The sequence below is a fragment of the Notolepis coatsorum genome, assembly GCF_963971535.1.
Source record: "Notolepis coatsorum genome assembly, chromosome: 15".
Lineage (NCBI taxonomy): Eukaryota > Metazoa > Chordata > Actinopteri > Aulopiformes > Paralepididae > Notolepis > Notolepis coatsorum.
The window spans coordinates 23,459,219-23,484,878 of record NC_140179.1 but is presented as its reverse complement, the minus strand read 5'-3'; the positions used below and the strand labels follow the sequence as shown (position 1 = coordinate 23,484,878).

Sequence of the window (25,660 nt, the reverse complement as noted above, 5' to 3'; positions counted from 1 at the left end):
GTAGTGGTTTAATGATACCATACTTATTCAATACAGTCAGGGAATTGTACCCCTCAGTTACAATTATTATTATTGAACACAGCAACCAGTAGGCTTGATATCAGTGTATTATTGTAGCAGCTAATAGATATATAGGTTAAATCGGTCCTTGTCACTGCTTTTCACAACCTGTCTGATCAGTGGGCCTAGAATCTCTGAAGGAACACTATCATGAAGCAAGTCATCATCCAATAACATAAAAAATAAACCTAAACACACAATCTAGTTTGTTAGAATCAAGATAGAATTATTAATGCAAAAAAAAGGTGGGCCTACAGTCTATAGATAAGTGACTTTGTCTAAATACTTCTGGAAATGATCCCCGCACAAGACTAATTCTCTATGACCACAATCACAGGAATTCACTACAGTATCATATCAGTCCAAATCTGGATCACTTTTATTTATATATTTATTTTGGTCATAAAAAAATATATATGGGGGTCGCCCCGGTGACCGACAAACAAAGTACCGTGAACTCTAACCCATCTTCTCGTCGTCTCTTTAAGCTCACACTTTAAAATATACTGGAATTTTTTTTAAATGATAAATAAATAATAATAATTCAATAATTAAAAATAAAATAATAATAATAATAATAATAATAAATATAAATAGCCTGTATTCTATAGGCATGTTGTGTAGGCGCTAACCAAAAATCACAACATGAACCCGTGCGTGACTTCGTGCGCGTCTGGTCTGCCTGCGGCGTAATGCTGTATATAACCCATATAACTCCCCTCTGTCTCCCCTCTGCCTCCCCTCTGTCTCCCCTCTGCCTCCCCTCTGTCTCCCCTCTGCCTCCCCTCTGTCTCCCCTCTGTCTCCCCTCTGTCTCCCCTCTGCCTCCCCTCTGTCTCCTCTCTGTCTCCCCTCTGCCTCCCCTCTGTCTCCCCTCTGTCTCCCCTCTGTCTCCCCTCTGTCTCCCCTCTGTCTCCCCTCTGTCTCCCCTCTGTCTCCCCTCTGCCTCCTCTCTGTCTCCCCTCTGTCTCCCCTCTGCCTCCCCTCTGTCTCCCCTCTGCCTCCCCTCTGCCTCCCCTCTGCCTCCCCTCTGCCTCCCCTCTGCCTCCCCTCTGTCTCCCCTCTGTCTCCCCTCTGCCTCCCCTCTGCCTCCCCTCTGTCTCCCCTCTGCCTCCCCTCTGTCTCCCCTCTGCCTCCCCTCTGTCTCCCCTCTGCCTCCCCTCTGTCTCCCCTCTGTCTCCCCTCTGTCTCCCCTCTGCCTCCCCTCTGTCTCCTCTCTGTCTCCCCTCTGCCTCCCCTCTGTCTCCCCTCTGTCTCCCCTCTGCCTCCCCTCTGTCTCCCCTCTGTCTCCCCATCTGTCTCCCCTCTGCCTCCCCTCTGTCTCCCCTCTGTCTCCCCTCTGTCTCCCCTCTGCCTCCCCTCTGTCTCCCCTCTGCCTCCCCTCTGCCTCCCCATCTGTCTCCCCTCTGCCTCCCCTCTGCCTCCCCTCTGCCTCCCCTCTGTCTCCCCTCTGCCTCCCCTCTGCCTCCCCTCTGCCTCCCCTCTGTCTCCCCTCTGCCTCCCCTCTGTCTCCCCTCTGTCTCCCCTCTGCCTCCCCTCTGTCTCCCCTCTGTCTCCCCTCTGCCTCTCCTCTGTCTCCCCTCTGTCTCCCCTCTGCCTCCCCTCTGTCTCTCCTCTGTCTCCCCTCTGTCTCCCCTCTGCCTCCTCCCCTCTGTCTCCTCTCTGTCTCCCCTCTGTCTCCCCTCTGCCTCCTCCCCTCTGTCTCCCCTCTGTCTCCCCTCTGCCTCCCCTCTGCCTCCCCTCTGTCTCCCCTCTGTCTCCCCTCTGTCTCCCCTCTGTCTCCCCTCTGTCTCCCCTCTGCCTCTCCTCTGTCTCCCCTCTGTCTCCCCTCTGCCTCCCCTCTGTCTCTCCTCTGTCTCCCCTCTGTCTCCCCTCTGCCTCCTCCCCTCTGTCTCCCCTCTGTCTCCCCTCTGTCTCCCCTCTGCCTCCTCCCCTCTGTCTCCCCTCTGTCTCCCCTCTGCCTCCCCTCTGTCTCCCCTCTGCCTCCCCTCTGCCTCCTCCCCTCTGTCTCCCCTCTGCCTCCTCCCCTCTGTCTCCCCTCTGTCTCCCCTCTGTCTCCCCTCTGCCTCCTCCCCTCTGTCTCCCCTCTGTCTCCCCTCTGCCTCCCCTCTGTCTCCCCTCTGTCTCCCCTCTGTCTCCCCTCTGCCTCCTCCCCTCTGTCTCCCCTCTGTCTCCCCTCTGCCTCCCCTCTGCCTCCCCTCTGCCTCCCAGCTCCTCTGGGATATGTGTCTAACTTCAAGGTGGCGTCCTACACCAGCTCCTCTATAGACGTGGACTGGAGCTCCATTGTGGGAGCCACCGAGTACAAGCTCTCCTGGAACACAGGTAGGATATACATATACATTACAGAACATAGGTAGATATATCATCACGTTTTACTGCCATCAGTCACCCGCCACATATTACATGCACCTTGTGGGCGTTTCTCCTTATTAAATTGCTCTTGACCTGTCTGTGCGTGTGTGTGTGTGTGTGTGTGTGTGTGTGTGTGTGTGTGTGTGTGTGTGTGTGTGTGTGTGTGTGTGTGTGTGTGTGTGTGTGTGTGTGTGTGTGTGCGCGCAGACAGCGGCAGACCCCAGACTCGCTTCCTGGACAGGACTGTCCTCTTCCAACGCATAGAGGGTCTGAGTCCGGGAACCTCCCACACGGTCAGCATCCACGCCCTCTACGGCAACACGGAGGGCCCAGAGATCTCTCTCTCTCAGTCCACAGGTACTACAGGACGTGTTGGTCTTCGGATGAGACGCTAAACCAAGGTCCTGACTGAATTGTTGGAAATTCTCACTCCCTCTTCATAGAATTCCACCACATCAGCTTCAAAACAAGACTCTGTGTTGGACGCAAACTGGTCTAGATTCTATCTTAGATTAGATTAGAGTAGACTAGACTAGACTAGATTAGACTTGATTAGACTAGACATGACTAGACTAGACTAGATTAGATTGATTGATTGATTGATTGATTGAAAACTGTATTAGCAGATTGCAGAATGGGTACAGTAATGTACAGTCCCCTCCCCATCATATGTATTATACTCTGTCAGGATCTATGGGTAACAGTACTGTATATTTGAATACCGTTTATGTCACAAATGTATCAGTACTAAATACCTGTATGTCCCTATGCCATAAATGTCATGTATGTTGTGTATGTCATAAATGTCAATATTAATTGAAAATGGGGTACCCTGATGTAAACAAGACAAACGTCTTTCTCTGGTCTGCATCCCCTTAACAATTGTGTGTATTGAGCCGTACTGTATTGTACCCATTCTGCAATCTGTTAAATAAAGTTTTCATTCATTCATTCATTCATCCATTCATCCATTCATCCATTCATTAATTAATTCATTCATTCATTCATTCAGCTCAATACATACAATTGTTAAGGGGATGCAGACCAGAGAAAGACTTTCATCTTGTTTACATCAGGGACCCCCATTTTCAATTCATCATAACATATATGACATACACGACATACAGTACTGCTACATCTATACATTTATGACATACCAGATTTGCAAATACAGTACTGTTTGTGATACAAAAAGAGTCCAGAAAAGAGAGTATATACATTTGACGTAGAAACTGTACATTGGAGGAGGTTTGGTCGGTGGGGGGGGGGGACTGTACATTGGAGGTGGGTGGGGTAGGGGGGGGGACACTGTACAACTGTACAAGCAAAACTGTACATTGGAATATTGACAAAACCATACTTCGTCATTTACTGTACATTGGAGGGGGTTGGGTTGGGACATTTACAGGGGCCAGTTTCGAATTGCAGTCTCCCGTAGGTGTTCTTTGAGAGTGGTTTTGAAAGTGGGTAGTGATTCACATTCCTTTACAGCTTTGGGTAGGGCGTTCCACATTGATGTGGCATAATTGCGAAACGTGTTTAATCCCTTGTTTGAGCCGAATCTGGGTTTAACATGATTTGTGGAGCTCCCTCTGGTGTTGTGATCGTGGCATTCACTGACCTTTGGGAAGTATTTTGACATGTACATGGGTACCTTGGTCGTGTAGTGTATCTTGTAGACCAGGCCCATTGCAAGTTGCTGTACTCTGTCGTCTACTCTAAGCCATCCTAGGTTGTCAAAGTGGGCAGGAGTGAGGTGGGTTCTAGGAGTAAGGTCAAGCAGTAGTCTGACCAGTTTGTTTTGAGATGTTTGTAATTTAGTTTTTAGCGCCTTTGAGGTGCTTTGGTACCATGAGGTGCAAGCATAGTCGTAGTACCCTTGAATGAGTGCTCCTGCCAGAGTCTTCAGGGTATTCTTGTTTACCAGAGAGGAGATCCGGTACAAGAATCGAGTTTGTTGGTTGACTTTTTGTATTACATTGGATGCCATTTTGTCACAGGAAAGATTTGCCTCTAGGATGGAGCCCAGGTAAGTAATTTCATCTTTCCTGGTGACAATATTGTCACCCACTGTAACTGAGAAGCCGTCGGTCTTGCTGAGTTTGTTATTTGAACCGAAGAGAATAGATTAGACTACAATAGATAATACTAGATTCGATTCGATTGGACTAGACTAGATTAGATTAGACTAGATTAGACTAGACTGGATTAGACTAAACTGGATTAGACTAGACTAGATTAGACTAGAATCGATTAGACTAGACTAGATTTGGCTAGATTAGATTAGACTACACTCGATTAGACTAGACTAGATTAGGCTAGACTATACTCGACTAGATTCGACTAGACTTGACTAGATTCGACTAGACTCGACTAGATTAGATTAGATTGATTTTACAGATCAAGTCAATGTTAGCAGCTCAGTTTCTTGAACTCAATTCAAACAGAGAACAGGGTCTGCACGGCTGTGACGGCTTTAGACAGGCAGGGAAACACAACCTCCCTCATTCCAGTGTTTCTCTCTCAATCCTCTCTCCCACCACGCTCTGCACCAGTCATCTGGGCTGTGGTTTGTAGTGTCTTGATCCCATAGCTGGGAAGGACATTTAATTTACAATCTGTAGATGGTGGGAGTGGTTAAGGATAGGGTTAAGGTAAGGGATACTTTTTAGGCGAAAATTATGACAAGTTGCAGCTTCGCAGCTAGCCCAAAAAACGGACTATTCCCATGAAAACGCCCTCCCGAGTCACTACCAGACTATAATAGCGGTAGTTGCTTCTCCCTGACATTGAGGTGTGGTGTTTGCCAGCGGCGGGGGCGGAGTCTGAGCGGATCCAGCCGGTGAGGGAGGTGAAGGTGGTCGACATCGGGGTGAGCTCGTTCACGCTGGCCTGGAATCGAACTCCCGGGGTGACCGGATACAAGGTCACCTGGAGCCCCTTCCTAGGTAAGTCTTGTCCAGGGATTTAATCCTTTCACTGCCACACGACAGAAGGTTAACCCTTTACTATCACACTACCGACGGGTTAGGGTTAACCTTCTGTGTATTGTCGCAGTGAAAGGGTTAACCGTTTGGTAGTGTGGCAGTAAAAGGCTTAAAGGTTGAGGCCGCAGCATGCCTATAAATCACATCACCATAGTCCAGGACTGATAAGAAAACTCTCTTTCTACTAATCAAAGGAAAGCTGGTTCTGTTTCTGTATAGGAAGCCAATTTTCTGTCACAATTTGGAGGCAAGGTATATAGACCTGTTTTCTGTATACGTCAGACTCAGTGTGCGCGCGCATCACCGCAGGAGAAAGGAACGTAATCCTGGTTAAAAACAACGGGACAGACTACAATATTATTTGCATTTGTTAGCCGTGCTAGCGATCTAAATAATCAATCCATGCCAAAGCTAGATATATAAAAGGAGTCACAGCCATGCTGATTTGGCAAAATTACATCCAGACTTTTTCGTTTGAAACAACTTTTAGTCAGGGGAGTGCCATTGTTTCTCCATAGAGCCCCGTCGTATTATTTTAGCGCAGCAGCTCGCGCAGGTCCAAGGCAACTTGTTATTGCTGATTGGCTCGAACATGGTATGTTTGTATACAGAAAACAGGTCTATACTGTGAACAGTCGAGCATGTGTGAAGACACACACACACACACACACTTGATTTTAGACCAATTTGATTTAGTAAACAGTAGTCTACATGCAGTAGTGTGCAATCTGTGCATGTTGTTGTATGTTGTTTTATTCCTCCCTCCTGTAGGGGGCAGTGTTAAGTCCCAGGTGGTCTCTGCCGCCACCACTACGCTCACCATCCCTGACCTGCAGGAGAGTGCGGCGTATAAGATCCAGGTGTCCTCCATGGTGGGGAGCAGAGAGGGGAGCCCAGCCCTCGTTACCGCACGCACCTGTGAGTACCTACGTCCTCGTTACCGCACACACCTGTGAGAACCTACGTCCTCGCTACCGCACACACCTGTGAGAACCTCGGTCCGTTACCGCACGCACCTGTGAGTACCTACGTCCTTGTTACTACACACACCTGTGAGTACCTCGGCTCTCGTTACTACACACACCTGTGAGTACCTCGGTTCTCGTTACTACACACACCTGTGAGTACCTCGGCTCTTGTTACAACACACACCTGTGAGTACCTACGTCCTCGTTACTACACACACCTGTGAGTACCTCGGCCCTCGTTACTACACGCACCTGTGAGTACCTACGTCCTCGTTACTACACGCACCTGTGAGTACCTCGGTCCTCGTTACTACACGCACCTGTGAGTACCTCGGTCCTCGTTACTACACGCACCTGTGAGAACCTCGGTCCTCGTTACTACACGCACCTGTGAGTACCTCGGCCCTCGTTACTACACGCACCTGTGAGTACCTCGGCCCTCGTTACTACACACACCTGTGAGTACCTCGGCCCTCGTTACTACACACACCTGTGAGTACCTCGACCCTCGTTACTACACGCACCTGTGAGTACCTCAGCCCTCGTTACTACACACACCTGTGAGTACCTCGGCCCTCGTTACTACACACACCTGTGAGTACCTCGGCCCTCGTTACTACACGCACCTGTGAGTACCTCGGTCCTCGTTACTACACGCACCTGTGAGTACCTCGGTCCTCGTTACTACACGCACCTGTGAGAACCTCGGTCCTCGTTACTACACGCACCTGTGAGTACCTCGGCCCTCGTTACTACTCGTTACTAGAGTTACGTAGGTTTTCAGTGCAAGGGTTCTTTGTAGTGGCGTAGTGATGCATAAAACCTCATAACTCCGTTGCTGGTGTTGTTTTCTTATTATCATTTTTTTTTTAAATAAATAAATTGAAATTAAAGTTGTAAAAAATTATGTATGTGCCAATCAGTTTTCACAATTCCCCAATGAACCCATTCAATAGCAGCTTTTCTTGGTTAGTGAAAAGTTTACCTTTATGGTTTTCATCACAGCAGTATATTGTGTCCGCTCAGCACTACTCCGTCATCTTATACAGTAAATACTTAGTGCTCAGCACTACTCCTTCATCTTATACAATATATAATATACAAACATATGATATAAGTACAGTATACTCTCAAACATATGCTATAAGTACAGTATACTCTCAAACATATGCTATAAGTACAGTATACTCTCAAACAGCTATAAGTACAGTATACTCTCAAACATATGCTATAAGTACAGTATACTCTCAAACAGCTATAAGTACAGTATACTCTCAAACATATGCTATAAGTACAGTATACTCTCAAACAGCTATAAGTACAGTATACTCTCAAACATATGCTATAAGTACAGTATACTCTCAAACATAATTATGATATAAGTACAGTATACTCTCGAACATGTGCTATAAGTACAGTATACACATTATAAAATGTGTATATTGTGATGATGAATTGTATTTTATGTAGGCCTATTTGATGTATGTTATGTGTGATAACCTTTTTTATCACTTTATGTTGATGCCATTTTTAACATCTTGGCCAGGGACTACAGATGAAATCTAGCCTTCTGGCTAATTCTGGCATATTTACATTTTTAATGTTGATTAATATGCACTGTCCCTTTTGCAAATAAACTTAAACCTGAACATATGCTATATGTACAGTATACTCTCAAACATATGATATAAGTACAGTATACTCTCAAACATATGATATAAGTACAATATACTCTCAAACATATGATATAAGTACAGTATACTCTCAAACATGACCCTACTCCTAGAACCCACCTCACCCCTGCCCACTTTGACTACCTAGGATGGCTTAGAGTAGACGACAGAGTACAGCAACTTGCAATGGGCCTGGTCTACAAGATACACTACACCACACAGGTACCCATGTACATGTCGAAATACTTCCCAAAGGTCAGTGAGTACCATGCCCACAACACCAGAGGGAGCTCCACAAATCATGTGCAACCCAGATTTGGCACAAACAAGGGACTAAACACATTTCGCAATTATGCCACAACAATGTGGAACGCCCTACCCACAGCCGTAAAAAGATGTGAATCCCTACCCACATTCAAAACCGCTCTTAAAGAGCACCTACAGGAGGCTGCAATTCGAAACTGGCCACCGTAAATGTCCCCCTCCTAATAGTGACAGACTCCTCCCCACCGTATGTATATATTCTCTCCCCACCATATGTATATTTTTTTCCCCACCCGCCCACCCCCTCCTAATGTACAGTCTCCTCCCCATCATATGTATATATACTCTGTTAGGATCTCTGGGTAACAGTACTGTATATTTACATATCATATATATCACAAATGTAACAGTACTATATACCTGTATGTCATGTATGTCCCTATGCCATAAATGTCATGATGTCATGTATGTTATGTAACTTATGTCATAAATGTCACTATGAATTGAAAATGGGGGACCCTGATGTAAACAAGACAAACGTCTTTCTCTGGTCTATATAAGTACAGTATACTGACGTTTCCTCTTCCGGTTTCAGTGGATCTTCCTAAAGTGAACGGCTTCTCTGCGCTGCAGACCACGGACAGCAGCACGGTTCTGACCTGGACCCGAGTGGCGGGAGCCTCTAGCTACTTCCTCTCCTGGAGACACATCTCAGGTCAGACGCTCCGGCCGCCACCGCCTCGCAGAACGGCATCGCAAAGTAGGGCTGTCACTTAAACAAAAAAATCAAATTCGATATTCCTTGCAGAATTGTAGACAAGTTCGAATTCAAATTCTAATTTCATTGTAAAAAGATAATAATAAAAAAAAAAAATATATATATATTATGTGTGTTTTGTTTGTTTTGAAAAAAAGGAAAACAAAAAATATATATATTTTTTTTTCTTCGATTTTCTCCCTTCAAGTTCGAATCTTGTGTTTTTATGTAAATTCGAAATTAAATTTGAAATTTCGAAAATAATGTGACAGCCCTATCGCAAAGACACGCGCGCTTTTCTGGCGATAGCGGTAGAATTCACCCCACAGCCGATCTGTATATAGACCTTCTCTACATTTAGATTTTGTCATTTGGCCGAACGCTTTTATCCAAAGCGACTTACAAGTCAGCAGGAAGGGTACAACTCTTACAGCTGAGTAATAATGTTCATCAAACAGTGCTGCAACTTGGGCGCTGCAGTGTTGAGTGCATAGTAGTAGACTGAGACATGTTAGTATAGTTAGTAGGTAGTAATAATAGACAAGGAAGATTAATTAGTGGAAGAGTGCATGATAGTAGAAGACGGTAAGAATGTTTTCTAATTTCACAACACATTCTACATGGGCACGGGAACCTTTACCTAGCGCCGGTGTGACCTTCATAGCCTATGATCAACCAATCAGCCGTCAGAAGTTAATCGAGTTAGTTGATTTAGATTTCAATACAACTGAACGAATGAATGAATGAATGAAGGAATGAACATTTTATTTAACAAATTGCAGAATGGGTACAATACAGTACAGCTCAATACACACAATTGTTAAGGGGATGGAGACCAGAGAAAATATACATACGGTGGGGAGAAAATATAATACATACGGTGGGGAGGAGACTGTCTATTAGGAGGGGGGGGGGGGGGGGGGGTGGTTGGACATTTACGGTGGCCAGTTTCGAATTGCAGCCTCCCGTAGGTGCTCTTTAAGAGCGGTTTTGAAGGTGGGTAGGGATTCACATCTTTTTACAGCTTTGGGTAGGGCGTTCCACATTGATGTGGCATAATCGCGAAACGTGTTTAGTCCCTTGTTTGTGCCGAATCTGGGTTGGACATGATTTGTGGAGCTCCCTCTGGTGTTGTGGTCATGGACTTCACTGACCTTTGGGAAGTATTTCAACATGTACATGGGTACCTATTATTGCTATGTGTATTGAGCCCTGGCATAAGCACCTGCTCGTTCATAGGTTGTGTTTGTTTGACGGATTAACGGATTAACTAATATTAGTAATTGGTTTCTGGGTTTCCCAGGTTTCAAGGTGATACAGGTCCCTTGTTATTTCAGTGTGTATTGAGCCTAAGCTGCCCATTGCTTCAAACTCAAGAGAGAGACCATCAGAGATTAAGGGTAGGGTAATAGCAGCATGGGGAGGGGGGAGGGGAGGTACAGGTATGGGCAGCCTACATTTTTATCCCAACGCATGTTTGCTTCCGCATTCGCATTTTGCGCTCTGATTGGCCACTGACGTTTCTGGTCACGCCAATCGTGTGACGGCAAGTTCTTTCGCCGGTTAAACTTAGGCACTCTTTCGAAGTTGGTTAAGGTTAGAGTTTGTCTTAGAGCAGGGCGATATCGTGTGACGGCAAGTTCTTTCGCCGGTTAAGCTTAGGCACTCTTTCGAAGTAGGTTAAGGTTAGAGTGTGGATCGTAGGTGATAGGTAGTTTGTTGCTGGTCGAGGTGGAAATGGGCGCGTCACGCGATTGGGCGCACATGTCACATGACCAGAAACGTCAGTGGCCAATCAGATCGCACCAGAAACGGCAGTGGCCAATCAGATTCGCAAAACGCGAACGCGGAAGCAAACATGCGTTGGGTTAAGAATAGACGCCTATGGGCAGGGTAATAGCAGCATGGGAGGGGGGAGGGCAGGTTTGGTATGGTGAGGGTAATAGTAGAAAGACATAAATATAGGTAATACAATGAAGAAATAAATATGAGAAAATAAACAATGTGGGGCGGCTGGGTGGCGTAGCGGAGATTGCGCTCGTCACCAATGCAAGAGACTCCGGTCTTGACTCCCCGAGTCAGCATTGCCTGCGGCTTGGGCCAGTCGTCATACTATCTCAATTGGCAGAGGTAGCGGGTGGAAAGTCGATGGGTGGGGATTGGACGTTGTGGACAGCGACTCCTACAGGTCGGTTGGATGACACCTGTACAGCAGAGACAGGAAGTATCGGGGGAAGCGTGAGCCTCCCACGCGTTACTCCTCGCCACTGAGAGTCCGCGCTGTCTGGTGAAAAGATGCGACAGGCTGCCTCCTCGTGTACCGAAGGGGACACGTGATGCAAGGCTTCTATCCTCACTACAGCCGACCAGTGGGAGGCATAGTCTAGCAATGTTCAAGACAGGGGAGGGGAGAATTGGAGGGGAGAATTGGCAATGCGAAATTGGGATGGGAGAAAAATAGAAAATAAGGAGAAAAGGTGGATAAAAAAAATTAAATAAAAATAAACAATGTAAACAAAGGTGCAGATGAGGTACTGTTACAATACATATAGGCAATAAATTAAGACAATGTAATCTGAATATAATACTAGTCAAGTCAAGTCAATTTTATTAATATAGCACATTTCCAGGCAGCGGCAGCTGGCACCAAAGTGCTTCACAGGCAGGTTGATAAAAACAAAATAATGTGATGCAAGATATAAGATTAAAACATAATAAAGCAATGAAAGTAATAAAAACAAAATAATATGATGCAAGATATAAGATTAAAAACATAGTAAAGCAATGAAAGTAATAAAAACAGGTAGGACACAGTAAAAAAAAGAGGATAGAAGGGCCAGGGGTCTAGTGGTGATTAAGTGGGGGGGAAGGCCAAGGAGAACAGGTAGGTTTTTAAAAGTGATTTAAAAGCCTGCACGGTCTGGGCGGTCCGTACTATGAGTAAAGTAAACAGTATATACTATACAGTAATACAGTATTCTTTGGTTTTACTTCGCAACTTCTTTGAGTTTCATGAAAAGTGATTGTTAAATGAAATGCATTAGGATGGTATTAGCTATACCTACACACACTAACCGTGGCTCAGGAGGTGGAGCGATCGTCTGGTAATCAGAAAGGTTCCCGGTTCGATTCCCGCTCCTCCCGGGCAGCGTGTCGATGTGTCCTTGAGCAAGACACTTAACCCCTAATTGCTCCCTATGAGCAGGTCGGCACCTTGCATGGTCGCCCCCGCCGTCGGTGTGTGAATGTTGAGGAACAAATTGTAAAGCGCTTTGGATAAAAGCTGTTATATAAATGCACACTTTTCCATGTACCGTTTAACTGACACATACATCATTAGTGCAGTCCATTGTCAGTCTGTTTATAATGATTATAGTGTTATTTCTCATGACCACGGGGTGACTGCACACTACAGGAACCCAACCTGCACCTTTTCTCCCTAAGAGAAGGAAACATTATAGTTTACTGCTTTAGTTACAAACTTAGTGACATCATTCCACGCACTTCCCCATTCAATCAAACACTCTTTGTTCAAATATCCGGCAGCAAACTGGGAAATGGAATGAAATACCACGACGTCATGGAAATAATTACTTTATTGTTTTCTTTCCAGAGTTGGAGTCTAAAACAGAGACCCTTGGCCCTGGATCCGCCTCCTATAAGATCACTGACCTGCTCTACGGCAGGAGTTACATCTTTAACATCAGACCCATGTATGGAGACGTGGAGGGGCCTATTACTACAGTCTATGAGAGGATATGTAAGATTTCAGTCTCCATACTGTATTTATTTATTTTATTTTTGGTTTATTTGGACGGGACAATGCAAAATTAATGAACACTGTGGAGTGTCAAAATTGCCGGATTTAGCACAAGGCTAATTTCCATCCGTTGTCCCCAAACATAAAAACAGGACTCATAGAAACAGTAAGAAATGTACAAATACATAAAAACAGTAAAAAATTTACAAATACATACAGTAACAGCAATACAAAGAAATACTAGTGGCTAGAGATATGTCACATGTGTTCACATGACTGGTTGGTCTTCAGCCATTTTTTTTATTTGCCCTCTAAAAGAAGCAAGGGTGGGGCTTTCCCTTATGGAAATGCGGAGACTGTTCCATGTTTGACTGCCTTTTATGTACAGGACGTTTTCTACGATATACTAACAATGATGCTGATCTCTAGACATGGCTTTGTAGAAATGTTTAAAAAAAGTGTTTAATGACATCACGTCTTTGTGTTTCTCAGTGGCAAAGGACCGTCCTCTGGTCCCCGTCCACTCTCTGTCAACCACAGGCGCACCCCACCGCTCGGACATCGCCCCTCCCTCCCGGGTCACCGCCGCCGCCACCCGGACCGCCCAGAGCCCAGCGGCTAAGCCCCCCCCCTCCAGGACCCCTCCCGCCAGGAAGCCTCCTGGCAAACAAAGTGTGACTTTAGCCAAAACGGCAGCAGCCACCGCCAGCCCAGTAACCACTACAGACATGTCTACGTTAGGCATGAACACCACTGCGTCTGGACCAGGTATCTTAGAATGATAATAATAATAATAATAATAATCATATATTTCATTTATATAGCACACTTTAAACTCAGTGAGCTCTCAATGTGCTTCACAGCAGAAGGAAAACAACATTACAAATAGAATAAAAAGGTTTAAAACAAGAAAACATTAAAATGAATAAATATAAAAAGAGAAGAATAATTTTTTTTTAAAACATTTAAAATTAATAAAATTAAATAAACAAGGAGCAGATTAAAAAACAGGCCCTATTGGAAGCCAGAGCAAAACAAATGGCTTTTCAGATTCAGATTCAGAATCCTTTATTAAGCCACACATTGGTAATTGTTGCAGCAATACAGTGTATGCATTTCTTTCCTTTCTTTTTTCACAGTAAACGACAAACACCAACACAGACACAGGACAAGAAACAGTGCAGTGCAGTGCAGTCAGTGTCATTGTGCCAGTGTCACTTGGGGGCAGGGGGGGGGGGGGCCTGAGGCATTGATCAGCCTGGCGGCCTGGCCTTCAAGGTAGCAATGGAGACTGAGGCCTTGATGGATCCTGGCAGCTGATTCCACAGGCGCGGCCCCAGTGCGTAAAAAGCACGGTGCCCCATGGTCGACAGCCTGGTGCGTGGGATGGAGAGGAGGTTTTGGCTGCCAGACCCTGAGTGACCTGGATGCAGGTTGAGGGGAGAGGAGGTCCTGGAGATAGGTCGGGCCGGAGTGGTTTATGGCCTCATAGACCAGCAGGAGAACCTTGAAGCTGATCCGCTGGTTAATTGGGAGCCAGTGAAGGGAATGGAGGACTGGGGTGATGTGTTCTGTTTTCCGGGTTTTGGTGAGGACACTGTTTTGGACGTACGTATGATGTCCTAGTTAGACATGAAGACCACTGTGACTGGACCAGGTGTCTTAGAATGATGTCCTAGCTTTCTCCGTGGCTTGTTGAGATTATACATTTGCTGGGGATATTAGAGACTATAGACAATCATTTGGTTGAAACATACTTTGATGTGTGTGAGTACTGTGTTGTGGGTATAGCAAAGTAGTATAGCAAGTAGTATAGCAAGTAGTATAGCAAGTAGTATAGCAAGTAGTATAACAAGTAGTATAGCAAGTAGTATAGCAAGTATTATAGCAAGTATTCTTTCTGGGTATAGCAAGTAGTAGAGCAAGTAGTATAGGAAGTAGTATAGCAAGTAGTATAGCAAGTATTATAGCAAGTATTCTGGGTATAGCAAGTAGTAGAGCAAGTAGTATAGGAAGTAGTATAGCAAGTAGTATAGCAAGTATTATAGCAAGTATTCTGGGTATAGCAAGTAGTATAGCAAGTAGTATAGGAAGTAGTATAGCCAGTAGTATAGCAAGTAGTATAGCAAGTAGTATAGGAAGTAGTATAGCCAGTAGTATAGCAAGTAGTATAGCAAGTAGTATAGCCAGTAGTATAGCAAGTAGTATAACAAGTAGTATAGCAAGTAGTATAGGAAGTAGTATAGCCAGTAGTATAGCAAGTAGTATAACAAGTAGTATAGCAAGTAGTATAGCAAGTAGTATAGCAAGTAGTATACAGGGTTCGCACAAGGTCCTTGAAGTGCTTAAAGTGCTTGATTTTTTACCAACAAAAGTCAATGCCTGGAATTCCTTGAAAACAGCCCATTTTTTGTGCTTAAAAAGTCCTTGAAATTCAAATCAACCATTCGCATTGAACGTTTTGTTCATCCGCGATAAAATAGTTCTGAATCAAGAAATATAATTTGTTTTATCTAAAGTGTAACATAAATATTGGATCCGATAAATTTTTTCAATAAAAAAACTGCATTTAAAAGTGAATTGTATCCTTTTAAATGCCCTTTTATGAAATGAAAAATGGTGTTTGGAAAAGTACTTTAAAGTCCTTGAATTTCCTTTTGCAATGTACTGTATGTGGGAACCCTGAGTATAGCAAGTATGCGTGTGGGAGGGCGTATGTTTAAAGGTCTTGTTCTCTGTTGACAGCCTGTGGAAACACGAAGACAGACATCGTCTTCCTGGTGGACGAGTCGTCGAGCATCGGCCCCAATAACTTCGCCAACATCAAAGACTTCATTTTCAGAGTGGTCACCTACTTTCCTTCTATTGGTCCCAAGGGCACCCAGGTCAGTTTGTCAATGTGAAACCAGCTTCGTCTCAGAAACAAAGACCACCATTCTTTTCTTTTTGTCTTCAGTTTGTTCAGTTTTATGGAAAACATATACGTACCATTACTGTGGTCATCTACACCTCATTGGGTTCGATCGTGGTTCTAACAATGCCAAGGTTAGGGTAACATGCTTGTGATGGTTTAAGCCGGTGTGTGGGATAAAAGTGTCAACGGACTCGTGTTCAGAAGATCACCGGTTCGAGCCCCGCTCAAGGCCGTTGAGCACCGGTCAAGCCCCGGTAAAGGGGTTGTCCAGCAGGGAGACACTCTGTCCTCTGGACCTGGTGGTGTTGTTGTCCAGCAGGGAGACACTCTGTCCTCTGGACCTGGTGGTGTTGTTGTCCAGCAGGGAGACACTCTGTCCTCTGGACCTGGTGGTGTTGTTGTCCAGCAGGGAGACACTCTGTCCTCTGGACCTGGTGGTGTTGTTGTCCAGCAGGGAGCGCTCTGTCCTCTGGACCTGGTGGTGTTGTTGTCCAGCAGGGAGACACTCTGTCCTCTGGACCTGGTGGTGTTGTTGTCCAGCAGGGATACACTCTGTCCTCTGGACCTGGTGGTGTTGTTGTCCAGCAGGGAGACACTCTGTCCTCTGGACCTGGTGGTGTTGTTGTCCAGCAGGGAGCACTCTGTCCTCTGGACCTGGTGGTGTTGTTGTCCAGCAGGGAGACACTCTGTCCTCTGGACCTGGTGGTGTTGTTGTCCAGCAGGAAGCACTCTGTCCTCTGGACCTGGTGTTGTTGTTGTCCAGCAGGGAGCACTCTGTCCTCTGGACCTGGTGTTGTTGTTGTCCAGCAGGGAGCACTCTGTCCTCATTCATTAATGAATTAATTCATATATAATTGTACATCATATGGAATGGAATATGATGTAGAAAAGTTACACGGTACAAGTTAACGCTGTGTTGATAACGTTCACCCTTGTTCCTATCTCTCAGATAGCGGTGGTTCACTACAGCGACAATCCTCGGATAGAGTTCAATCTGGGTGACTACAGGGACAGGAGCTCCATGCTCAGGGCGCTCAGAGGACTGCGCTACGGAGGAGGGAACACCAAGACAGGTTAGTGACGAGGACAACACAAACACACACAGCCAGGGGTGTAAAAAGTACCCAGAAATGATACTGAAGTGAAAGTATGGGTACCGTCTCAAAAGTGAAAGTCAGAGTATCTGGCTAAAAACACACTTGAGTAAAAGTCTAAAAGTTTCTACTTTTAAATGTACTTAAGTACTAAAAAGTAAAAGTAATACTTTTTGTTTTTTTTATTCAGGGACAATGAAATGTTCCGTTTCGTCCTCTTCATCACTCGTACTATCGTTTGTGGCCATCTTCTGTAGCTTGTCACTCTGATGGTTTATTCTTCTGATAGCAGGTGTTTAATCAAAGATCCCCGCTTTCTAGTTTTGCACAAGGACCAATCAGCATGGGTATGGGCGGGTTCATTTTCCATTGATGGGGATTTGATTGGCTGTTTTTAGCAAATATACTAATTTAAATAGTTGGACCTGCGAGATTTGTACTTTGTACTTTGTAGATCTGCATTTGAAATGTAAGGAGTAAAAAGTATGTTTTTTTTCTCTGTAATTGAGTAAAAGTACAAGTATACAAACCTAAGAATACTTGAGTAAAGTACAAATCCCCAAAAACAGTACTTAAGTATTGTAATGAAGTACAATTACTCAAGTACTTTACACCCCTGTAACACAGCATATGCCATGTCAAACTGTTTGCTGATGATACTGTTGTTTCCCTGCAGGAAAGGGCATCAGCTACGTGCTGCAGGAGATGTTCCGGGAGTCTCTGGGCATGAGACAGGACGCGGTCCATGTTCTGGTCCTGATCACAGACGGACGGGCCCTGGATGACGTGGTGCCGCCCTCCAGGATCGCTCGGGCTCTGGGTCAGTTCTCAAACTAGGGGGGTTCTTGTAGCCTCTGAAACGGGTACAACCTGGGCCCTATTCCCCGTACCTGGTTCAACTAAGTCGATCAAAAGTCCCATCATCCAGATTCAATTAACCCGATGTTTGAATCCAGGCTTTCCCTGTTCCTCGAACGCTGATTCAGTCTCGTTAATTCGAACCAGACTTGATACTCAGGATAATTGCGAGCGGCCGCCTCACCTGAAAAGACAGCAGGTGTCAATCGGAGAAATCCTGATTTTCTAACGGCATTAATTGATTGATTGATTGATTGATTGATTTAAAACTTTATAATAGATTGCAGAATGGGGGGAGAATCTTCGAATAAAAAAACCTTGTTAAAAAAAGATTGAAGAATGGGTACAATACAGTACGGCTCAATAGCCTCGCCGACAAGTTAAATGCATAATCTATAGGCTAATTTTAAGTCACTCATTGCCCCAATCAATCAGATTATATTTCTTTAAATCGAATGAGATCTATTGCTAGCGAAAATAATTAGTTCAACTCTTTCAGAATAAGTAGATACAAACAAGCCCAAAGAGTATCTAATTGATAGAAATTAATAGATACTTATGAGGATATCTGTACTGTATGCGCTCGGCTTAGGTATCATGTACTGTATGTATAAATAGTGTCAGAGAGGCTTGGAGGGAGGCTATACAGTTTCACTATTAATCAGGTTTTAATCTGTTTCGGACATCATCCATACATGCATTGAATTGATTAACCTTTGGTTTATACCAGTCACACCTCATGTTCATCATCAGATAGTGCTTGAACAGATAAATGCATTTTCTCAAATTCATTCATGTCAACGGCTCATTCAATTTCTCAAATCCGTCAAACAGCGCATCTCATCAGACATTTTAATCCCAGTTACAATATCACAATAACGTGTGAGTGACAGTGATACAATTCAACAATCCACAGATTCAGATTCCTCGTAATTCATAATCCACAGTCCACGCATAAAGCCGCTTCAATTTATGCTTGAATGAAACACAATCCGGGCGCTCCGTTAAGCAAATACATCCACAGCGGAGAATATGAAACTAATCAGAGCCAAACGCCCGATAGGTTTCATTCATTAAAAATATCCCAGCGGGATTCACATTTGCAATGCTCCGCGCTATTAAAATAACCACTTGTGTGTTGCGACGCTCGAGCGCCATATCCGTATAAATATGACGTGCATTATTTAGGACAAAGTAAATCTATAGGCTGAATATGATTTATTATCAGCATTTTAGGTATATTATTTTACATTTCAAAAGCCCCCTCTAGAAAAACAAAGCACAAAAACATAATTCAGAATGGTATAATAGGATCTAGACTGTGAGAATTATTTCAGGAAGGGAGCTGCATCTCTTTGCGAGGGCGTGGCCATGCAGGTTATCGAGCTAACTGAACTAAACTCTGCTCTGGAGCAGGTTCAAACTTTCTCATGTGTTGCCATAGTGATTAGACAATCCAACGTCGGGGAACGGAAAGGTCTGGCTTAAGTAAAGCTATGCTGAAAATTATCCGGCTAACTCAGTTAGCCAGGTACGAGGAACAGGGCCCTGGAATTAGTTTGACCACCTACACTTTTGGTATATTCACATAATATATATATATTTTTTTTATCAAATTTTTTTTATTCTTTTTTTACATGAAAACAAGACAACACAATACAGTAACCATAATAATAATAAACAGAAGTTCACAGGGAGATAACAGCAGCAATAATAATAACAATAATAGAAATGATAAAAACCGAATATACAAATTAAATTAAATTACCACAGTTAAAATTAAGACCTCTGGTGAGCTGGCTAGATTCCCATAATATTCTTGAAAGGTTTTGACATGTAGTTTTATTACCACTGTAACTCAAACGGGTCTGTTTTACCCCAATGTTTTCAACCAGTGTAAATACAAACAAAGCTTTTACTCAATGACATGAGGTAGATGATGTAGATGTTCCTCAAAGTACATGCAAAGTGCATTTGTTGCTGTCACTTAACTGTCTATTATTGTACTTACTGTCAGCTATTTCAGATTGGGTCTTTTGGGTCTCTTACCGCTGGCTCACATATAGACTTCCAGACATGACTCTCTTACCGCTGGCTCACAAATAGACTTCCAGACTCTCTTACCACTGGCTCACATATAGACTTCCAGACATGAGTCTCTTACCGCTGGCTCACATATAGACTTCCAGACTCTCTTACCGCTGGCTCACATATAGACTTCCAGACATGAGTCTCTTACAGCTGGGTCACATATAGACTTCCAGACATGAGTCTCTTACCGCTGGCTCACATATAGACTTCCAGACTCTCTTACCGCTGGGCCCGGTCACATTTAATTTGGATTGTCATATCTGCTGTGTCTTACTGCAAGTCCCCTCTCTTCCAGGCGTCAGTGTCTTGGCGGTTGGTGTCGCCAACGCGGACCTGGAGGAGCTGACGAGGATAGCGGCTGTGACCAGCTACAAGAACATCTTCTACTCGCAGACCTTCCAGGACTTCCCTGCTATAGAGAGAGAGTTCATGAGCAGCATCTGCAGCGGGGCGCTGCTCACCGAGTTCAAGGAGTTTGAAGACGAGGTGAAGAACGATCTTGTTTTATATTCACAAATGTTACCTTTCTTGAAATATATATAGAGTACTATTTCGGAACAGAGTGGCAGATCGGTCATTTTCGTTCTTATTGTGTTAGGAAATGTTTTGAGCATTATTGTTCAACTTCAAGTTTCAAATTTAGTTTTATTTGTCACGTGTATAAGGTACATGTACATTACAGTGAAATGCTTGGTTCTGTATGAGCCTCTTGAGATTGTGCTTCATACAGTAAAAAAAGTGAAAGAATAAAGACCAAACACTATACAACATTATACAATATACAAAACAAAATGCAGAAATGAGGTAGAAGAGGTAGTGCAAATTTGTAAGAATAAATCGATAAACATATGCTGTAATAAAGTGTTTAAAGTGTCTAAAGTGAATGAATGTTTAGGGTGAATATTTAAAGTGAGTCTGCATGAGGGTGTTGTGTGAATATTTAAAGTGGGTGTGTGCATGAGGGTGTTGTGTGAATGTTTAAAGTGAGTGTGTGCAAGAGGGTGTTGTGTGAATGTAGAATGGAACATTAATATTTGTTTACCGGTATGCTAGTCTGTAGTGTGATAGTAAAGGGTTAACCTTCTGTAGTGTGGTAGTGAAAGGGTTAACAGCATAAACTACTGCTCTCCTCAGTCTACGCAGCTGGACACCCCCACCGAGGACCCAGAGGAGTTGGCTAAGCCCGAAGGTCCTTGTTCCTCAAACTGCCAGGTGATTCTCTACCTACCTCCACCTCCCATTCCTCTTCACTGTCATTGTTGTCGTGCTGTTGTCAGTTAACAAGGTCAGTTGTGCTCAGAAATGGTCACGTAGATCCAACGGTGGAAATGAGATTAGTCTGGTCTGGAAAGTAGATTTTGATTTGATTTGATTTGAGTTGATTTGACATTTAAAAAAATACAAGATTGCAGAAAACATCAAGGATGCTACACAAAAAAGGCAAGACTTATTTCCATTGTGGTCCTTGGTCTCAGAATACAAAAACATGACCACAAATAACAATTTGACAAACTACATAGACATGTACATTTTAAATGCAGTACAAACTTAGCCACAGACAACAATGTATCAGACAACATTTTCATGCATTTTAAAATCTAGTTTTTAACATTGTCGAGGAGCCATGATTTGACTTTTTTCTTAAAATTGTGTCGGCTACTAATGCATTTTAACTGTAGCAAATTCCAATTTAAATTTGTGTCCAATCTATTTTTTTTTTTTTTTTTTTTAATCCTCTCTTTCTCAGATCTTTTCTCTTTTTTCTCCCCATCCCAATTTAGTCGTTATGCCAATTCCCCCCCTCCCCTACCTGGTCGTTGTGCACATGTTCCTCCTACTGGTCGGTACAAGGGAACCCTGAAGTCAACCGCATGCTTCCTCCGACACATGCGGAGACAGCTAGTGGCTCTCTTTTCACCTGGCAGCGAGGACTCTCATTGGTGAAGTGTAACGCGTGGGAGGTCACGCTGCCTTCACCACTTCCTGCCTTTCGCTGAGCAGGCGCCCAGACCTGACCTGTCCACAACGCCAGATTACCACCCTCGACTTCCCTCCCCCTAACCCAGCCAAACGAGTTAGTATGACGGCTGGCCCAAGTCGGATGCAATGCTGACTCCGGGAATCGAGACAGCAGCCTCTTGCATTGGTGACGAGCGCAATCTCTGCTACGCCACCCGACCGCCCCTGGCTTCCCAGAATTTAAAAGAACATTTGCCCATATTTGTTTTGTTTTGTAGGATGCATCTGTTGTTACTAGGGGTGTAAATATTTGACCCCACTTCGATTACGATTCTTCAGGCAACGATTCAATGCATCATGAAATCTTTTAATTTGACCACGATTCGATACATTTTCGATGAATTAGTTCCCCAAAAAAGATTTTATACACAAATGTGGCTGGGGGAACTGATTCACTCAGCATGAATGCACTATAGGTCAATACAAAATCTACCTATACATTTTTTTTTGTCTAATCGATTCTAACATTTTCAAATCGATGCAGTTGAATCGTCACCTTCTACATCAGTCAACAACAGTATTAGTTATTTTTGGTTTTCCATCATAATTTTAACTAAAACTATTTCTCACTGACATTCCTAGTAGTAATAGAATGTGATGAATGGATTGTCCTCTTTGCTGATCTGTCATTGTTTGCTTTGCTCTTCCAGGGACAGAAAGGTGAAAAGGTGAGTTAAATTAAAACCTTGTTGAAGATTAAAGTAAACTCAGAGACATTGGGCTGCAATGTAACCTATTTATATGCTCTCTCTCTCTCTCTCTCTCTCTCTCTCTCTCTCTCTCTCTCTCTCTCTCTCTCTCGTTCGCTGCCCCTGCACTCCCACCCCAACCCGTCCTTCCTCCTTAAAGGGAGATGGCTTTGGTCTTGGAGGACTGGTATGTTAAACAAAGTCTTTATTATATGAAATAATTATATATTTTTTTTAAATATATATATATATATACTTGTTTGTAACCTTTCATCTCAGATCATTTAGCAGGAGGGCCTCATAGCTGTTAAGGTTTCATTATAAAACGTAGAATTGAAACTGAAATGAATGTCCTGTGTATGAGTGCACGTAGGGAACTTGTAACTGCAGATGACTCTTGTGTGTCTGCAGAGATTCAAGCAAAGCACTGGAGCTCATAACCCTTTCAGCACAGACAAGGGAGAGGTGGGAGAGAGGGTAAGAAACCACACACACACACACACAAATTTTTTTTTTTTTGTTGTTGTTCTGGAAACATATTTTGGCTAAATATGCCTCGTTTTATAAATGTGTATTGATAACATAGTGCTCTAATTACATTTTCTAATAAATATGCATGATCAAGTTCAACAATGTGTGCTTTTATTTTGATATTCCTTAATTCCACATTTGAAATTACGCAATACATTAAGTATGGGGTCCCCAAAAAATATCCTAAATAAAATGGGGTCGCGGTATGAAAAAGTTTGAGAACCCCTGGTCTACACCCTCCCCAGACCAACAGTAGGGCAGCATGTGGTAGTCTACACCCTCCCCAGACTGACAGTAGGGCAGCATGTGGTAGTCTACACCCTCCCCAGACCGACAGTAGGGCAGCATGTGGTGTCTACACCCTCCCCAGACCGACAGTAGGGCAGCATGTGGTAGTCTACACCCTCCCCAGACTGACAGTAGGGCAGCATGTGATAATCTACACCCTCCCCAGACCGACAGTAGGGCAGCATGTGGTAGTCTACACCCTCCCCAGACCAACAGTAGGGCAGCATGTGGTAGTCTACACCCTCCCCAGACCGACAGTAGGGCAGCATGTGGTAGTCTACACCCTCCCCAGACCGACAGTAGGGCAGCATGTGGTAGTCTACACCCTCCCCAGACCGACAGTAAGGCAGCATGTGGTAGTCTACACCCTCCCCAGACCGACAGTAGGGCAGCATGTGGTAGTCTACACCCTCCCCAGACCGACAGTAGGGCAGCATGTGATAATCTACACCCTCCCCAGACCGACAGTAGGGCAGCATGTGGTAGTCTACACCCTCCCCAGACCGACAGTAAGGCAGCATGTGGTAGTCTACACCCTCCCCAGACTGACAGTAGGGCAGCATGTGGTAGTCTACACCCTCCCCAGACCGACAGTAGGGCAGCATGTGATAATCTACACCCTCCCCAGACCGACAGTAGGGCAGCATGTGGTAGTCTACACCCTCCCCAGACCAACAGTAGGGCAGCATGTGGTAGTCTACACCCTCCCCAGACCGACAGTAGGGCAGCATGTGATAATCTACACCCTCCCCAGACCGATAGTAGGGCAGCATGTGGTAGTCTACACCCTCCCCAGACCGACAGTAGGGCAGCATGTGGTAGTCTACACCCTCCTCAGACCGACAGTAGGGCAGCATGTGGTAGTCTACACCCTCCTCAGACCGACAGTAGGGCAGCATGTGGTAGTCTACACCCTCCCCAGACCGACAGTAGGGCAGCATGTGGTAGTCTACACCCTCCCCAGACCGACAGTAGGGCAGCATGTGGCAGTCTACACCCTCCCCAGACTGACAGTAGGGCAGCATGTGATAATCTACACCCTCCCCAGACCGACAGTAGGGCAGCATGTGGTAGTCTACACACCCTCCCCAGACTGACGGTAGGACATCATGTGGTAGTCTACACCCTCCCCAGACCGACAGTAGAGCAGCATGTGGTAGTCTACACACCCTCCCCAGACTGACGGTAGGACAGCATGTGATAGTCTACACCCTCCTCAGACTGACAGTAGGGCAGCATGTGATAGTCTACACCCTCCCCAGACCGACAGTAGGGCAATGCGCGCAACGACCAGGAAGGGAATTGGAATAACGCCTTAATTGGGTGATGGGAGAAAAATAATAGGGAGGCCAAAAAAAAGAAACGCCATTATCTCCTTTGAGAGTCATTGATGCGTCATTAGAGAGTGAGAAAAAAGTGGAGCTCAGTTCAGGTTAAGTTTTAAACGACAGGATCTGCAGCCTCGTCACAGAGAAGTCATTTTATTATCCCCTCTGGGGATTATCCATCCTCTGAATAGACCTGTTCGCTGTATTATATACGTCAGACTCTGTGTGCGCTGCGCATCACCGGAGCAGAAAGGAACGTAATCCTGGTCAGAACAACGGGGCAGACTATAATATATTTGCATTTGTTAGCCATGCTAGCGATCTAAACAATCAATCAATGCCAAAGCTAGATATGTAAAAGGTGAAAGACTCTCACAGCCATGCTGATTTGGCTAAATGACATTCAAAATTACTTTTAGTCCATGGTTTCTCCATAGAGCTCCATTATACTTTTAGCCAGGCTAGTGCCAGGGTTTCTCCCTAGAGCCCCGGTGTATTCTTTTAGCACAGCAGTTAGGCGGCAACTTAGTCACGTGACTCAGTTGGTATTGCTGGTTGGCTCGAACACGGTATGTTTGTATACAGCGAACAGGTCTATTTGACTCATCCTAACTATTTAGGGGCAGTGGGCAGACAGGCGCCCCCGGGGACCAACTCCATTTGTAATGCCAGTACCTTGCGCAAGAGACCACCTCCAGTTGTAATGCCAGTACCTTGCTCAAGAGACCACCTCCAGTTGTAATGCCAGTACCTTGGTCAAGGGACCACCTCCAGTTGTAATGCCAGTACCTTGCTCAAGGGACCACCTCCAGTTGTAATGCCAGTACCTTGCTCAAGGGACCAACTCCAGTTGTAATGCCAGTACCTTGCTCAAGGGAACAACTCCAGTTGAAATTACCAGTACCTTGCTCAAGGGACCACCTCCAGTTGTAATGCCAGTACCTTGCTCAAGGGACCAACTCCAGTTGTAATGCCAGTACCTTGCTCAAGGGCAATGGCAGGATGTTATACCTAGCATGCAAGCC

General features: G+C 44.7%; 1 protein-coding gene across 1 annotated transcript in view; it reads left to right on the top strand.

The window, feature by feature from the left end:
* The window catches only part of col7a1l (collagen type VII alpha 1-like), a gene marked incomplete at its 5' end in the record, with an annotated part of 253,304 nt that overhangs the window by 68,624 nt on the left and 159,020 nt on the right, over positions 1–25,660 (top strand). The window contains 15 exons of the mRNA XM_084330929.1: positions 2,271–2,384; positions 2,622–2,771; positions 5,225–5,362; positions 6,173–6,319; positions 8,902–9,021; positions 12,677–12,823; positions 13,316–13,495; positions 15,569–15,708; positions 16,687–16,810; positions 17,508–17,651; positions 20,076–20,266; positions 20,915–20,992; positions 22,450–22,467; positions 22,649–22,675; positions 22,900–22,965. Coding sequence (XP_084187055.1) covers positions 2,271–2,384; positions 2,622–2,771; positions 5,225–5,362; positions 6,173–6,319; positions 8,902–9,021; positions 12,677–12,823; positions 13,316–13,495; positions 15,569–15,708; positions 16,687–16,810; positions 17,508–17,651; positions 20,076–20,266; positions 20,915–20,992; positions 22,450–22,467; positions 22,649–22,675; positions 22,900–22,965 — 1,784 coding nt within the window. The remainder of the gene's footprint in view (positions 1–2,270; positions 2,385–2,621; positions 2,772–5,224; positions 5,363–6,172; positions 6,320–8,901; positions 9,022–12,676; positions 12,824–13,315; positions 13,496–15,568; positions 15,709–16,686; positions 16,811–17,507; positions 17,652–20,075; positions 20,267–20,914; positions 20,993–22,449; positions 22,468–22,648; positions 22,676–22,899; positions 22,966–25,660) is intronic.